General features: G+C 45.1%; 1 protein-coding gene across 4 annotated transcripts in view; it reads left to right on the top strand.

Moving 5' to 3' along the window:
* Positions 1–17,257, top strand: part of ACACB (acetyl-CoA carboxylase beta) — a 162,948-nt gene that overhangs the window by 82,233 nt on the left and 63,458 nt on the right. For all 4 annotated transcript variants that reach the window (XM_073672534.1, XM_073672540.1, XM_073672557.1 and 1 more), the window contains 3 exons: positions 11,211–11,361; positions 13,036–13,170; positions 13,320–13,466. In XM_073672534.1, coding sequence (XP_073528635.1) covers positions 11,211–11,361; positions 13,036–13,170; positions 13,320–13,466 — 433 coding nt within the window. The remainder of the gene's footprint in view (positions 1–11,210; positions 11,362–13,035; positions 13,171–13,319; positions 13,467–17,257) is intronic.

The following is a 17,257-nucleotide window of genomic DNA, read 5'->3' on the forward strand; positions in this document are numbered from 1 at the left end:
CACTCCCCCCCCCCCCCCCCCCACACTGACTGCCAGAGATGAGAGCTGTTAATCACACTGAGATCTGCTGTAATAACTGCACATGTAATAACTCTACAGTGAGGAAAGTAGGCTGTTTCATTATGTCTTAGGGTGCTTTCACATTACGTTCATGCACCAGTTCAGTGGCCCTGTCGGGGCTTACGTCCAAACCCCCCACAAAACAGGATTCGGACGTATGTGTCGACATGGCCATAGACTATTTTGATGCTGGCAGAGCGAACGTGTGCTCTACCATGCATCATTTTTGGACGTATATTCCTACTGGAGGCGGACACTCAGATACAGTCTACTATACCTGAGTGTCAGTCTCCAGTAGGCGTACATGTTGGGAAATAATGCACGTCAGATTTCACGTTTGGGGGTTTGGACATAAGCCCCGATGGGGCCACCGAATGGGTGCCTGAACCCAATGTGAAAGCACCCTTGCACTAAGCCTTATCGAAGCTATTGTGGAGCGTGTTCTTTCTCTTATCGCTTCATTGGACTTTTCCAGTGTGTTGCTGCCAGCTTATGATTGGTCAGCATCAGAAAGAGGAAGAAAACGTTCCCAGTGAAATTGCTCTAGCAACAATCCAGGAAAGTATGGAAAGAGCAATATCCTAAATGGGTTCAAAGGGTGAACCCTGAAAAACGGACAATACCAAATTGAGTTCCCACGGTTCCAGGGGAGGCCAATAGGGAAGGACAGAGTGAGCAACTCCCTGTAGAAAAGTCTATTTGGTAACGAAAAGCCAAGCTCTTCTGGAAGAGGATAATAAGTTCTGAGACCTGACCCTTTAGAGAGCTGGGAGACAGACCATAATCTAGGCCTGACTGCCAGAAGGCCAGGCGGGAGGGAAGAGGAAAAGACAGGGGTGCGACCTGATTGGTCATGCACCATGGAAAAACTGCTTTCAAAGTGCGATGGTATATGCTAGAGGAAGACTGTTTTCTAGCTTTGATCATGGTCTAAATAAACTTGTCGGAGAAACCTGCAGCTTTAAAGACTGCAGCTTCAACAGCCATGCTGTGAATTCTGGTGGAAGAGGGGACCCTGGGAAAGGAGGTCAGGACAATTTGTGAGCCTTCAGAGGACGTCTGTGAGAAGATTATCTCCGCATACCAGGCTCTTCTGGGCCAGTCTGGAGCTAGGAGGATGACTGGAACGGAGCATGGAGATTAGAGCTCAGGATATTATTGCCAGAGTGTCGGAACCGATCTCAAGGGGATCATGAGACCTGACGCGAACTGTGCAACCTTGTTGTTCATTCTGGATGTCATCAAGTCGATGTCGGGAGTGCCCCACCGGTGACAGACTTGGTAGAATAACCTCTAATTCAGAGATCATTCGCCCGCAGAGAGCACAGCTGAGAAAATCGGCGGCCCAGTTATCCACTCTGGGAATGTCTACTGCGGAGAGAGTTGGGAAATTCTGTTCGGCCCAAACCAGGATGAGGGATACCTCTGAAATGACTGGTCTGCTCCATGTTCTGCCCAGGTGATTGATGTATGCCATGGCTGTGGCGTTGTCGCATGTGATGGGACGGCCCTTCAGAAGATCCTGCCAATGAAGGAGGGCCAGGTACATGGCTCTGATCTCCAGCAGGTTAATAGGAAGAGAGGAGTCCTGGTCTTTCCTGCGACCCTGGTCTGTGAGCTCCTAGAAGACAGCTCCTTGATCCAGGAGACTAGCATCTGTCATGACAACCTTCCACCGAATCGCAGAAAAGATCTCCTGTGATAAATGAGGGTGGACGAACTCCACCCGGTCAGGGGTTGTATTACCCGATTGGGGGGGCGACGACTGTGGGCCGATCCAGTGATGCGACCATCCTGTCCCATTTTGAAAAAAGGGTCAGCTGAAGGGGACAAGTGTGGAACTGAGGTAATGGAACTGTTTTCATTACCTCCACCTTTTTGCTCAACACGCTCATACAGAGTCGAAGGGAGCCACTAGATTGCTCCCTAAGAGACTGAATCCCAAGAAGTGGTGAGACTTTTTCCTTGGTTAGAAAGACCCTCGCGTGAACGGTGTTGAATTCTATACCTAGGAATACTAGTCGTAGGGCCTGGATCAGAGACAACTTTGATCTGTTGATGATCCAACCGAGACGGGACATGGTGTTGAGAGTAAGGTGAAGACTCTCGTAGCAGGCCTGGTAAGAGGGGACATTGATAAGAATGTCATCCAGATAAAAGATAGAAAGAATCCCTCTGGTTCGGAGTATAGACATGATCGCAGCCATAACCTTCGTGAAGACCCTGGGAGTGGTGGCTAGGCAGGAAAGGAAGAGCCATAAACTGATAATGGGAGTATGGAACAGCGAACCAGAGGACTGTCTGATGACCTGCAAAGATAGGAATGTGAAGGTAGGCATCCTGGATGTTTACTGAGCAGAGGAACTCCTCGGGTTCCATGGAAGCTATCACAGAGCGGAGAGATTCCATCCTGAAGAGGCGAAGGCGAACGCGCCTGTTCAGTCGTTCGAAGTCCCGAATGGGACTAACGGATCTGTCCTTCTTCGGAACCACAAATAGGTTTGAATAGAAGCCTGAAAAACGTTCCGGAATGGGGACGATGACACCCGCTTGGCTCCGGGAGGCGATGTCCTTGAAAAACCCAGAAGCTAGGGAGTTTTTCTTTGGTGGTCGAGACCTGAATAATCTGCTTCGAGGGAGGGAAGAAAATTCTATTTTGTAGCCGAAGGATATAACCTCTCTGACCCAGGTGTTGACCACAGAAAGCCAAGTGTCCCAATAAAAAAGGAGACTGACGCCCCCTCTGGAAAAAACTCTAGGTGGGGGCAGCCTGTCATTCGGAGGAAAACCTATTGTATCACGTTATGGAAGACCTGTGCTTGTGACCACAGGAACGCCAGGAAGGTGCTGGTTTGAAAGAGGGCCTTTTCCTATCTTACTGTGCAGTGGACTTTTCCTGACCATTGTGACCTCCGGAATAGGAAAACTGCCGAAAGGAATGAAAATATGTTTTACGCCGTCTGGACGGTGGACGGCTGGGATTTTGCTGGGGAAGCGAGGCAAAAATGCCTCCGGACATGCCGCGACCAAAGAAGAACAGTAAGTGCTCTTCACTAACTGCTTCACTGTCACAGGACTTAGAGGAAGGGGGAGATGAACATCTCATGGGTCTTAAGCCCCCTACAAAACCCTGGCAGCCGAGGTAGCTAAAATGCTTGCTCCTGACATCAATCTCTAGAACATAGTCTCTTCCACGCTGCAGCTGATGCATGCAGCCATTTCACAACATGCTGATAGAATAGATGCAGCAGAAAACAGAATCAGTTCAACAAAGGATGAACTGTTAAAAATACAATCTCAATAAAGTTAATAAACTAAGCCAACAATTAATAGATAAAGTGAATGACTTAGAGAACGGGTCCCGGAGAAATAATTTAAGAATTATTGGCTTACCAGAGTCAATCACCCCTAATCAGCTCAAGGGGAGCATGGAGGAATTTCCGATATCCCTGGGCATCACAGCCACGCTAAAGGTAGAAAGAGCATACAAAATAGGTCCTCCACACCGCCATCACAAGGGTCATCTAACAGACCAAGACCAGTGATCGTAAAATATCTCGACTATGTAGACAAATCAAATATTCTTCAAAACTACAGGAAAAAAACATCACCTGTTTTTAATATGTGGTCACAGGATCCTAATATTCAGCGACTACTCAGTGGAATTTACAAAAAAAGAAGAGCTTTCAGTGAACTATGCACAGAATTAGTGAAAAAAAAGATGAGATTTGCTCTTTAATTCCATGCAATTCTCAAAATATTTTCTCCATGAGTAGGGACAGAATCCTTTACAGCTCCAGATCAAGCATCGGAATTCGTGAGAAAGGTTCTTTTTAAGGGAAAAATGACGCCAGCAACAAAATAATCCCAGCTACTAGTGACTGATTAACATCACCCTCAACGGACAGAGTGGAGCTGGACAGTTTTTCACAATACGGTATAGAACTGTAAGCGGGACCTTCCTGTTTTTTTTATTTATTTTTTTTTCTGTGCTAAAAGGTACAATAAATCATATGACATAATGGAGAAGGGGAGCGGAGGTTCACCGACGGTGACCACAACATGTCATAATAGCTTGTGGAGGCAGCAAGGGACAAGCATAGATCCCTTTTACTAGTGTGCGAAAAAATTCTAGATCTTTGATTTCTGTTATATTAGGTTTTTATTTAGTTCAAAACAGTTGGAGGCAGAGATTTTAAGAGTTCTTCTCTTGTGTTATGTATATTACTTTAATACTGTGATTTGTGATATAAACATGAAAATAATGTCTTGGAACGTAAAAGAGTTAGTCGCTTCATAAAAGAATGTTGGTTTTACAAAATCTTAAAAAAAAACTTAAAGCAGATCTTGCACTACTACAGGAAGCGCATAGAAAAGAACAAGACTTCTGTAGAATGAACAAGCTTTGGGTGGGAGACGTTTAAAATAGAAAAGCAGGTGTAATGCTCTTAATACATAAACACGCAAACTGTAAGGTTTTATTACATGAAACAGATGATACAGGGAGAATATTAAAAGATCTACTGGATAGCCCGATTGGTCGTCTAAAAGTTTGACATATATGCCCAAAATGAGAATAACAAAATCTTTTTCCAAGAATTAGAGCAGCGGATACGGGAATACGAGGAAAAAAGATCATCATAGGAAGGGATCAAAATAGTGTTTAATAGGTCAAAAGATAGATCAGGGTTAAAAGGCACTCCTAGGATTAAAAGGTCACATGATAATTTTACCTCCTTTTTTAGACAATACTAATCTTGTAGATTCATGGCGCAATGCATTCCCACTGGGACGAGAGTACACCCATTTCTCAAAAGTACATGGCACTTGAACGAGAATTGTTCATTTCTTAATATCTCATGAATTGATAAACAGAATTGATGATATCAGTATAAAAGTTCTTATTTCAGACCACTCTCCAGTTTAATTACCTCTAACTGATACCTTCAGAAAAGGCACAGATATCTTATGGAGATACCCCACATATTTAGCACAAGATGAGAATTTTCAGAGACTACTAAAAATGTAGTGGCTAGTTTCAACATTCCCTTAATGTTGAAACACTGACGTTAGAAAATTGCAGTCAGCCTTTGTAAAATTCCTCTGGCAAGGTAAAAGGCCAAGAATATCTTACAATAAGATTACTTTGCATAGATCAGATGGAGGGATTCAGATGCCCCTGATTAGAACATAATTTGTCCGCCCTGATGAGGCATATCAGGGACTGGATCAATGGGACAAGTTATTTTTCCAATACGTCACTAGAGAATGAACTAGCTGCACCATATAACTTCAGAGCACTATTACACCTGACAGCGGGGAAAATTCCAGCACATGTGAAACTAAGTATTGTATTAAAGGATACCATAGTTACATGGAGGGCCATTAGAAAATTATATAAGCTTCTGTACAGTGTATCCAAATATATCCCCTTCTGGGAAGACCCTAATTTTGTACAAGGGACCCAGAATAAATTATTTGAGCAGTGGACACAAAAGGGAATTCAGAAGTTGGAAGACCTATTAAAAACTAAGGAAAGGAGAATGCTAAGTTAGCAGGAGTTTTGTTCTCAACATAATATGGGAGGCCACCAATATTTACAATACGTACAGGTAACCAGTCACTACAACGCTTTGATAACAGATTTGGGTATAGGTTCCAGATTTGATTCCTTATCAACTATTTACTGCCGTCTACGCAATCAAACACAGACCGCGTGGGCAGCAGATATATTTACTAGCTGGAATAAGGTCTATAAGGATCCTAAATTATCAGATAAAATCTTAACAGGTTGGGATAAGTTAAAGAAAGTAATGATTAAAGGGAATATGTCACCCCTTGCACTTATCTAACCTATTAATATGGGCATACAGGTTCTAGAATACCTAAAATAGTCATACCTGTATGCCTCAGATCTGCGGTCTTGTTGTGCAGAAATCATCTTTTAATCCTTTTATGGTAATGCATTCTTCCATGCTCTGGAGCCTGGAAGAAAACTCTGCCTCCGTTCTTCATTTTCATACCTATTGCCTCTCATCAGCATCACAGGACCCTGAGACGTCTAGTGGTTGTCCTTCGTCTGCTCCCTGCAATTGTGATATTCCATATTACTTTTCCGCACTTGTATGGGCATTGGCTTCTTGTGTCTTCTGCGCAGGCTCCGGCTTTTAACTTTTATTGAGCATAACTACACACAAACTGAAATCTCTGTTAGAGTTGTTTAAATATACAGTACAGACCAAAAGTTTGGACACACCTTCTCATTTAAAGATTTTTCTGCATTTTCCAGACTATGAAAATTGTACATTCACACTGAAGGCATCAAAACTATGAATTAACACATGTGCAATTATATACTTAACAAAAAAGTGTGAAACAACTGAAAATATGTCTTATATTCTAGGTTCTTCAAAGTAGCCACCTTTTGCTTTGATGACTGCTTTGCACACTCTTGGCATTCTCTTGATGAGCTTCAAGAGGTAGTCACCGGAAATGGTTTTCACTTCACAGGTGTGCCCTGTCAGGTTTAATAAGTGGGATTTCTTGCCTTATAAATGGGGTTGGGACCATCAGTTGTGTTGTGCAGAAGTCTGGTGGATACACAGCTGATAGTCCTACTTAATAGACTGTTAGAATTTGTATTATGGCAAGAAAAAAGCAGCTAAGTAAAGAAAGAAAAATGAGTGGCCATCATTACTTTAAGAAATGAAGGTCAGTCAGTGTGAAAAATTGGGAAAACTTTGAATGTGTCCCCAAGTGCAGTTGCAAAAACCATCAAGCGCTACAAAGAAACTGGCTCACATGAGGACCGCCCCAGGAAAGGAAGACCAAGAGTCACCCCTGCTTCTGAGGATAAGTTTATCCGAGTCACCAGCCTCAGAAATCGCAGGTTAACAGCAGCTCAGATTAGAGACCAGGTCAATGCTACACAGAGTTCTAGCAGCAGACACATCTCTTCAACAACTGTTAAGAGGAGACTTTGTGCAGCAGGCCTTCATGGTAAAATAGCTGCTAGGAAACCACTGCTAAGGACAGGCAACAAGCAGAAGAGACTTGTTTCGGCTAAAGAACACAAGGAATGGACATTAGACCAGTGGAAATCTGTGCTTTGGTCTGATGATTGCAAATTTGAGATCTTTGGTTCCAACCACCGTGTCTTTGTGCGATGCAGAAAAGGTGAACGGATGGACTCTACGTGCCTGGTTCCCACCGTGAAGCATGGAGGAGATGGTGTGGGGGTGCTTTGCTGGTGACACTGTTGGGGATTTATTCAAAATTGAAGGCATACTGAACCAGCATGGCTACCACAGCATCTTGCAGCGGCATGCTATTCCATCCGGTTTGCGTTTAGTTGGACCATCATTTATTTTTCACCAGGACAATGACCCCAAACACACCTCCAGGCTATGTAAGGGCTATTTGACCAAGAAGGAGAGTGATGGGATGCTACTCCAGATGACTTGGCCTCTACAGTCACCAGACCTGAACCCAATCGAGATGGTTTGGGGTGAGCTGGACCGCAGAGTGAAGGCAAAAGGGCCAACAAGTGCTAAGCATCTCTGGGAACTCCTTCAAGATTGTTGGAAGACCAGGTGACTTGAAGCTCATCAAGAGAATGCCAAGAGTGTGCAAAGCAGTCATCAAAGCAAAAGGTGGCTATTTTGAAGAACCTAGAATATAAGACATATTTTCAGTTGTTTCACACTTTTTTGTTAAGTATATAATTCCACATGTGTTAATTCATAGTTTTGATGCCTTCAGTGTGAATGTACAATTTTCATAGTCATTAAAATACAGAAAAATCTTTAAATGAGAAGGTGTCCAAACTTTTGGTCTGTACTGTACATCATGGTACAGTATTGATTAATAGAAAGACTCTGGGAATATTTAGACGATAAGCAGGTTTGGTCTACACCAGATAAGTTTTATTCTTGTTTTGTTGTTCTTTTCTTTCCTAGGATTTCATATTTTAAATATATTAATACTCATGAATACTGTTGTAACAATAAAAATATAAAAAGGATGAGAGAGAAATATTACACAAAATTATTACCAAATTGTATTAAGTTGTGTAATCTTGAAATGTGAATAGGTACTGATAAGTGTCATGAGATGTAACTGCTTTGTCTCACCAATTTTTTATTTTTTATTTATTTATTTTTTTGAAAAAAGAAAGGTAAACTTGTCACAACCGAAGGGTTCAACCAGAGTTTAATAAGGTCGGAAGCAAAATGATAAAGGATAGTTAAACGCTTCTTCCTTGAAAAACATCTGACTGGGAGTTCACATTCGGTTGCGAATATCTCATCAAACTTGTGGTTTGAAAACACCCGCGGAGGGCGTTTCGCCTCTTTGAAGGATATGTCCTGGAGTTTGTAGATCTGGTCAGAGTCCAGATCAGAATCTGATTGAGAGCGGAGGTCATACTCCTGAACTGTCTGCTGTTTAGAAGACACCTGGGAAACTGATGCCATCCTAAAGGAGGTAGAGGAGACAGAGACCTGGAGGATGAGCTTGTACATATCCTCTTCTTGGTTCTCCTATGTGACCTGCTATGGTGGAGTGGATTAGAGGGTGACTCAGATTCGGCCCTAGGTATGATTGGTACACTGCAGGCAGCTGATTGCATGGGCATGCGCTCTATGACTGAGACCAAAGATTATGAGACCTTGGTTAAGACGGTGACTGACTGAGTTAAGGCTGCAGCCCACTCAAGGGGAGAGGGTTCGCTATACTCATGGGCAGTGGGGGGCTCCTGTGGGACCTGCATTGTAGGGTTACTGCAGTCCAGGCAGAGGGCCGTCTGGTTCCTCTTCTTGTAAAAAGCTACCCACAGTTCAACAAAATGTAGAATTATAGGAGGTGCAGGATGAGAGCAAGATGCCCTAATGTTATACATATATGTAAAAAGGGTTCCAGGTTGAGGGGCTGCTGAGGGGAGGCCCGTGTGCCAATAGTAACAGAGCGTACCTGTTCCTGAAGAGGCACTGGTCCATATGAGGATGAAGAAAAAAAATGACCCCTAGGAGCACAAAAGCGGTAACCACAGTGCTTGAGACCGGTATCCGATGACTTTAGAGCGGGGAGCTGCATGAGGAAGAAGTGATGCCGACTGCGGAGAAATGGTGCCAAAAGAGAGAGGAGGAGCTGAAAATGTGCGCCTGAAGTTTGATTGGCCGGGAAAGAGCGCTGGAGATGGGCTGCTGCACTGGCGGTGGGCCAAAGAGGAAGAGCAGGAGAAAAGCCTGCGCACGCGCTATTGGCTGAGCAGGGAATGGGGGCATGGCCTAATGGACAAGTAGTCCTCAATAAAGCTGGGAATTAAAGTTTGAATGCTAACCGCCGGAAGAGCGTGGGAAAGCAGCCTGAAAGGGAAAGAAGACGCGGTCATGTGGGTAAGTCCTGCTGAAGTCTTCCAAGGTCCGCAGCCCCCACTGCTTGCGAGCTAGAGGGAGAATTTTGGGTTAAGCACAGTGCATTTCCAGATGGATGTGAAGAGTAACTGAAGACCTCTGGTGCTGTCATCTGGCGCCTCAACTCCACATCATGGAAGACGTTCATCACAATCTCCTTGTGGCATAAGGTATATCTTCCCTCCCTGCACACGTCTCTCTATGATGGGTGAGCGGGCAGGATATAGGTAGCAAGGACCAGTCAACCTGTCCCTCTGTGCGAATGCCCCAAACACTCTTTATGTGTTAAGGGGGGATAGGGTCCTATCTCGTTGATACGAGAGGGTACGATGTGAATTAAACCACACTGTTTTCTCTGTCTCTAGGTGGGATGACGGGGTGAGCAATTACACCCAGTTGCCCATGGTCACAAGCCGTATCTGAAAGAAAAAGGGAAATAATTTAGTTAAAAACACAAGATGTTAGAGATGGATCTGAGCCCATACCCATATCTGCCTCCACTGGACAGTAAGCAAAAACTGATTTTACTCTGTTCCAGTTGATGGATGTAGCCTGCTGGGGAGTGGTTCATTTTTTTTCTGCCTAGTGGCAGCCTCCTAGTGGCAGCAGCATACACCCATGGTTTCCTATGTCCCGCTATGAAGCGATAGAGAAAAAAGTATCATTTTCATATTTTCACAGTTCTAGACACTAGGGGGAGCAGCTGCACACATTTGTCCCCCCCCCCCCCCCCCCAAAAAAAAAAACAATCAAAAAACAATAATGCTTACTAGCACTGCGATTGCTGCAAAGGTTTCATCTTCAGTTACAGTGCTAAGTCTTCTAACAAGGTAATTACCTGAGTGTTCTTCATATGACAGGATGCGTTCGTGTGCTATAAAATGACTTGAAGTAAGAAAGATTAAAGTTGGTCTTACTTTAAGAGTATGTGTCCACGATCCGAACGTAGCAGCGCTTTGGACGCAGCATATTTTTGTTGCGTCCAAAATGCTGCGTTCTAATGAACGCATATAAATCTGCATGTGTTCACTAAACCATGCGGATTTACCGCATTCAATACATTCTAGAGGTAAAATTTCTGTTGCGGAACCAAGCAACTCCACAAGAGAAATTGACATACCGTGGTCATAAAAGCTGCGCCGTATGTCCGTGTCCGCGGGTGATCCGCAGCCTCGGATGCACGCAGAGTGAACATGGGATTTCTAGAAACCCTATCCACTATGCTGTGACATTTGGCCGCTGTGGGTTTGACACTGAATAAATATGAAGTGGCTCCTAATCGTGGGCGCATACCCTAAGTGAAAGTTGATCAAACCTGGTCGTTTCTGCAAGATTGTCCTGCAAAGTAATGTTCTGTTCCCTGATAGCAGGTGTGATAGAAGGTAAATCGATCTGGCATGTTGTATTTTAGCATGCTGTATCCTTTAGTTCCTGTACCTGAAAAGACTCTCTTGGAGGTGGGCATAGGCAGAATGTATATGTTTATGATGGAATTTGGATAAATACTGAAGCTGCCTAAGCTGTACGACCAGTAAAAATCACGTTTTATAGTAACTTGGTTAAGCTGCAGAACTGTGAATGCAGCTCTGGTATAATTCGTACTGAAACTCAGGAAAACTAGGTAAAAGTTACTCAACTTTTGATTTTGATTAGGTTAATACGAGAACTCTGAAACATAATTGAATATTCTTTAAATATTATTAACAACGGTTTTTCACTTTTATTTGTTTTTTGCAGCTATCGTGTCACGATTGGTAACAAGACGTGTGTTTTTGAAAAGGAAAAAGACCCCACTGTACTGAGATCACCGTCTACTGGAAAATTACTTCAGTATACAGTTGACGATGGGTCACATGTCAATGCAGGAGATTGCTTTGGGGAGATAGAGGTATCTTGCTACACTACATGTTTTACTGCAGTTGTTTTAATTATTAGATCAGTTATGATGCTCAGGATAAAAAAATGAGAATTTGCAAATGAAATCATAAATAATAATGTAAGTAGGAAGAAAAACAATAAGTGGAAACAAGATAGAAAACCTTTTTTCTCATCTGTGCCATTGGGGGACACAACACCATGTGTTATAGCTGCTTGCACTAGCAGGCAGATATGAAGTAGTAAAGTGTTTGCTCGCCCCACCAGCGAGCAAATACCTCTCCCACAGGTACTATCTGAATCAGTTTTAGCTTGGCATCTGCATGAAGTAGGGACATCTTTTTATTTTACATCTCCCATTCAGATTGGGAATGCAGAGTTGAATAATCACCTTGATATCCCACACGAGGAGTGAAGAACAGTGAGGTATTAACCACCCTATTACTGGCCCTACCTCCAGAAAAAAGGAGGCACAACAGAGCTTTACTCTTTTGGCGTTACCCCAGCCATATGGTCGCCAGTTGCTTCTGACCCTGCTGGTGCCATCTGCCCAAAATGAAAAAGCCCCGAGGGATCAACCTTGCTGGCATGAGTGAAAGCCACCATGTAGTTATCTAGGTAATGTAGTTCCTCACTTTTTTATGTTGACGTATAGGAATTGCAGTCCCCCCTACCTCATTTCCTTCATTTTTATTTACCTTATTTTCATTTAACTTTTATTTCAATTTTATGTCCATATATTCTCCTTTTATTTCACTTCCCTTCCAGCTCTCATACTTTTATATTTCACGATCCAGCAGAATTAAGACAGGCGGCTCTATCTTATCTGGGTAAAGTTTGCTCCTGGAGAATGGGCTCTGATCTCTTAAAATGAGTCCGCACTGACTTATATGTGCCCTGCTAGATGAACTGTTTATTTGCTGGTATACCTTTGTGCCCAGAAGAGGCTTTTTTTTTTTTTTTTTTTTTTTTTTTTTTTTTTTTTTTTTTTAAATTCCTTGGAGTGTTATGAAAGCAATAAAACTGTACAATTTTTTTGCCCAAACTGCATTGCCTGCCTGACTGCTATCTAATGCCTTCCAGATTGAGTGAGTCCCTACAGTGTGTAAAGCGCTTCAGACCTTTACCAAATATTACAGGGTTTCATACTTCTTCTGTAGAATGCAGAGTCCTGCAGTCGATGATTCCTTATACCATGTTGCCTTCTTTATTGTTGTCTCACCTCCTAGGGACTGCTTTGAAATATTGCCCGGTCCTTTGTCCCCCAATGGCATGCATCAGGCAGTTGGCTTTTCTTACTTGTGAAAGCCTATTATTGTACTGTCCATGGGGTGACACAGGAACCAGCCATTGGTACCTTTTTTTATTGAAGCTATGACCGTTCTCTACAGGAGTTTTCATCATTCTCTGGATTTGTTGTTGTCAAATTAATGCATTATTCTTCTTACTGCTAGCAATAAACTTATTAGCCTACTGCCTGCCGGAGAGGTATTGCTGATATGACTAGCAGAAACGTAATTACTTAGTGTCCACCTTTTAGTGGCAACAGCTATACCCATGGTCCTGTGTTGCCCAATGGAGGGTATGAGAAAAGGCTTTTACAAGAGAAAAGGCACATTTTTAATTTTCTTCATATATGTGCTTCAATATATTTTTTTGCCTTAATATTTCAATGGGTTGTTTGTAGGTAATGAAGATGGTTATGACTTTACTAGTACAGGAATCTGGTCATATTCACTATGTAAAGCGTCCTGGAGCTGTCCTAGAATCTGGTTGTGTTATGGCTCGTATTGATTTGGATGACCCATCAAAAGTCCATCAAGTAAGTAACAGATGCTGTGTCAAGATATCTGTACAGTTTTATGTATGATTGTACATCCTGTCTAGATTACTTTAAAAAGAACGCTAATTCTCAACTGTTAAAAAAAAATGTTTGAGGATCAAATTTTTCTCACTCTATTTAATATTTAGGCAGAACTTTACACCGGAGACCTCCTTCCGCAGCAAACGCTGCCCATCATTGGAGAGAAGCTTCACCAAGTCTTCCACAATGTCCTTGAAAATCTGATCAATGTGATGAATGGATACTGTTTGCCAGAACCATACTTCACTTCCAAAGTTAGTCTTTAATTTTACTTAAAGCAGCTAAATCCCAAATATAAATGCACTGGGGAGATTCATCAATATTTTCTAATTCTTAGACAATGCAATCTTTGACCAGAGAGTCTGAAAATGCACTTGATTTATTATAGTGGTCTATGCTGTTTGATAATGCTGTCATATTTTAAGACTATCTAGACCAGGGGTCTCAAACTCAGCTGGGTATATGGGCCGCACACGGAAAAAAATTGAATTTGGGGGGCCGCATTCTTTGCATGACAAAGTGACATTTTTAGTGATAGCATTTTTTTTCTATACACCTTTTGAACTGGTCCTCATCTTGTAGTAATGCCCCATCCTGGTCCTCATCTTGCTGTAGTGCCCCATCCTGGTCCCCATCTTGCAGTAATGTCCCCTTCCTGGTCCTCATCTTGTAGTAATGCCCCATCCTGGTCGCCATCTTGTAGTCTTGTCCCCATCCTGGTCCTCATATTGTAGGAATGTCCCCATCCAGGTGTCGATATGTCCCCCGTCTCCCCCTTCCAGGTGCCGATATGTCCTCCGTCTCCCCCTTCCAGGTGCCGATACGTCCACCCCCCCTTCCAGGTGCCAATATGCCCCCCCCCTTCCAGGTGCCGATATGTCGTCCCCCCCCCCCTTCCAGGTGCCGATATGTCCCCCCCCCCCTCTTCCAGGTGCCGATATGTCCCCCCCCCCCCCCTCTTCCAGGTGCCGATATGTCGTCCCCCCCCCTTCCAGGTGCCGATATGTCCCCCCCCCCCCCCTTCCAGGTGCCCATATGTCCCCCCCCTTCCAGGTGCCCATAGTGCATATAAAGAGAAAAAAAAAATCTTCTCACCTGTTCTCCGTTCCCTCGGCATCCTTTCTGCACATGCAGCATGCAGGCACCATAGACCCCTTGACGATCACGGCCCGGTCCAGGAGCCGCGGAAATCAGCGCTTTAGTTCAGTGTATTTCCGCGCAGAGACCGGCTCTCTGCACAGCAATACCAATGCCAGCCGCCGGCCTATCAGAGGCCAGCAGCTGACATCTGCGCATGTCAGTGACGTCATATGCCGCTACGCTGGGATGCAGATGTCAGCTGCTGGCCTCTGATAGGCTGGCGGTTGGCATTGGTATTGCTGTGCAGAGAGCCGGTCTCTGCGCGGCAATACACTGAACTAAAATGCTGATGTCGACGACTCCTGGACCGGGCCGCGATCGGGATCTATGGTGTCTGCGGGCCGCATGAAGCTGCCGGAGGGGCCGCATGCGGGCTGCGTGTTTGAGACCCCTGGTCTAGACTATAGGTCTCAAACACGCGGCCTGCGTGCAGCCCCTTCGGCTGCTTCATGTGGCCCGCAGGCACCATAGACCCCTTAGCGATCGTGGCCCAGTCCAGGAGCCGCCAACAGCAGCTTTAGTTCAGTGTATTTCCGCGCAGAGACCGGCTCTCTGCACAGCAATACCAATGCCAGCCGCCGGCCTAGCTACTGGATGGGGGACATTTCTACAATATGGGGACATGGATGGGGACATATCTGCAATATGGGGACCTGGATGGGGACATATCTACAATATGGGGACATGGATGGGGACATATCTGCAATTTGGGGACCTGGATGGGGACATTTCTACAATATGGGGACCTGGATGGGGACATATCTGCAATATGAGGACCTGGATGGGGACATATCTGCAATTTGGGGACCTGGATGGGGACATTCCTACAATATGGGGACCTGGATGGGGACATATCTGCAATATGGGGACCTGGATGGGGACATATCTGCAATATGGGGACATATCTGCAATATGGGGACCTGGATGGGGACATATCTGCAATATGGGGACCTGGATGGGGACATATCTGCAATATGGGGACCTGGATGGGGACATTCTTACAATATGCGGACCTGGATGGGGACATTCTTACAATATGGGGACCTGGATGGGGACATTCTTACAATATGGGGACCTGAATGGGGACATTCTTACAATATGGGGACCTGGATGGGGACTTCTCTACAATATGGGGACATGGATGGGGACATTCTTACAATATGGGGACCTGGATGGGGACATATCTGCAATATGGGAACATGGATGGGGACGTCTCTACAATATGGGGACATATCTGCAATAGGGGGCCTGCTTGGGGCCCCTTCGGCTGCTTCATGTGGCCTGCAGACACCATAGACCCCTTAACGATCGCGGCCCAGTCCAGGAGCTGCCAACATCAGCTTTAGTTCAGTGTATTACCGTGCAGAGACCGGCTCTCTGCACAGCAATATCAATGCCAGCCGTCGGCCGATCAGAGGCCAGCAGCTGACATCTGCGCATGGCAGTGACGTCATATGCCGCTACGCTGGGATGCAGATGTCAGCTGCTGGCTTCTGATAGGCTGGCGGTTGGCCTTGGTATTGCTGTGCAGAGAGCCGGTCTCTGCGCGGCAATACACTGAACTAAACTGCTGATGTCGGCGGCTCCTGGACCGGGCCGCGATCGGGATCTATGGTGTCTGCGGGCCGCATGAAGCAACCGGAGGGGCCGCGTGTTTGAGACCCCTGGTCTAGACTATAGGTCTCAAACATGCGGCCTGCGTGCGGCCCCTTCGGCTGCTTCATGTGGCCCGCAGGCACCATAGACCCCTTAGCGATCGCGGCCCAGTTCAGGAGCCGCCAACAGCAGCTTTAGTTCAGTGTATTTCCACGCAGAGACCAGCTCTCTGCACAGCAATACCAATGCCAGCCGCCGGCCTATCAGAGGCTAGCAGCTGACATCTGCGTCCCAGCATAGCAGCGTATGACGTCACTGTCATGCGCAGATGTCAGCTGCTGGCCTCTGATAGGCCGGCGGCTGGAATTGGTATTGCTGTGCAATATGGGGACCTAGCTACTGGATGGGGACATTCCTACAATATGGGGACCTGGATGGGGACATTCCTACAATATGGGGACCTGGATGGGGACATTCCTACAATATGGGGACCTGGATGAAGACATATTTGCAATATGGGGACCTGGATGGGGACATTCCTACAATATGGGGACCTGGATGGGGGCTTATCTGCAATATGGGGATCTGGATGGGGACATATCTGCAATATGGGGACATATCTGCAATATGGGGACATATCTGCAATATGGGGACCTGGATGGGGACATTCTTACAATATGGGGACCTGGATGGGGACATCTCTACAATATGGGGACATGGATGGGGACATTCTTAAATATGGGGACCTGAATGGGGACATCTCTACAATATGGGCACATATCTGCAGTATGGGGACATTCTTAAATATGGGGATCTGAATGGGGACATCTCTACAATATGGGCACATATCTGCAGTATGGGGACATTCCTACAATATGGGGACCTGGATGGGGACACCTCTACAATATGGGGACATATCTGCAATATGGGGACCTGGATGGGGACATATCTACAATATGGGGACATGGATGGGGACATATCTGCAATTTGGGGACCTGGATGGGGACATTCCTACAATATGGGGACCTGGATGGAGACATATTTGCAATATGGGGACATTCCTACAATATGGGGACCTGGATGGGGGCATATCTGCAATATGGGGATCTGGATGGGGGCATTCCTACAATATGGGGACCTGGATGGGGACATATCTGCAATATGGGAACATGGATGGGGACATATCTGCAATATGGGGACCTGGATTGGGACATCTCTACAATATGGGGACATATCTGCAATTTAGGGACCTGGATGGGGGACTTTACGAAAAAGGTAGGGACCATGATAGGGCATTACTGCAAGATAG

The sequence above is a fragment of the Phyllobates terribilis genome, unplaced genomic scaffold (genome assembly GCF_046119375.1).
Source record: "Phyllobates terribilis strain yellow unplaced genomic scaffold, ASM4611937v1 Scaffold_1__5_contigs__length_1240528914, whole genome shotgun sequence".
Taxonomy (NCBI): domain Eukaryota; kingdom Metazoa; phylum Chordata; class Amphibia; order Anura; family Dendrobatidae; genus Phyllobates; species Phyllobates terribilis.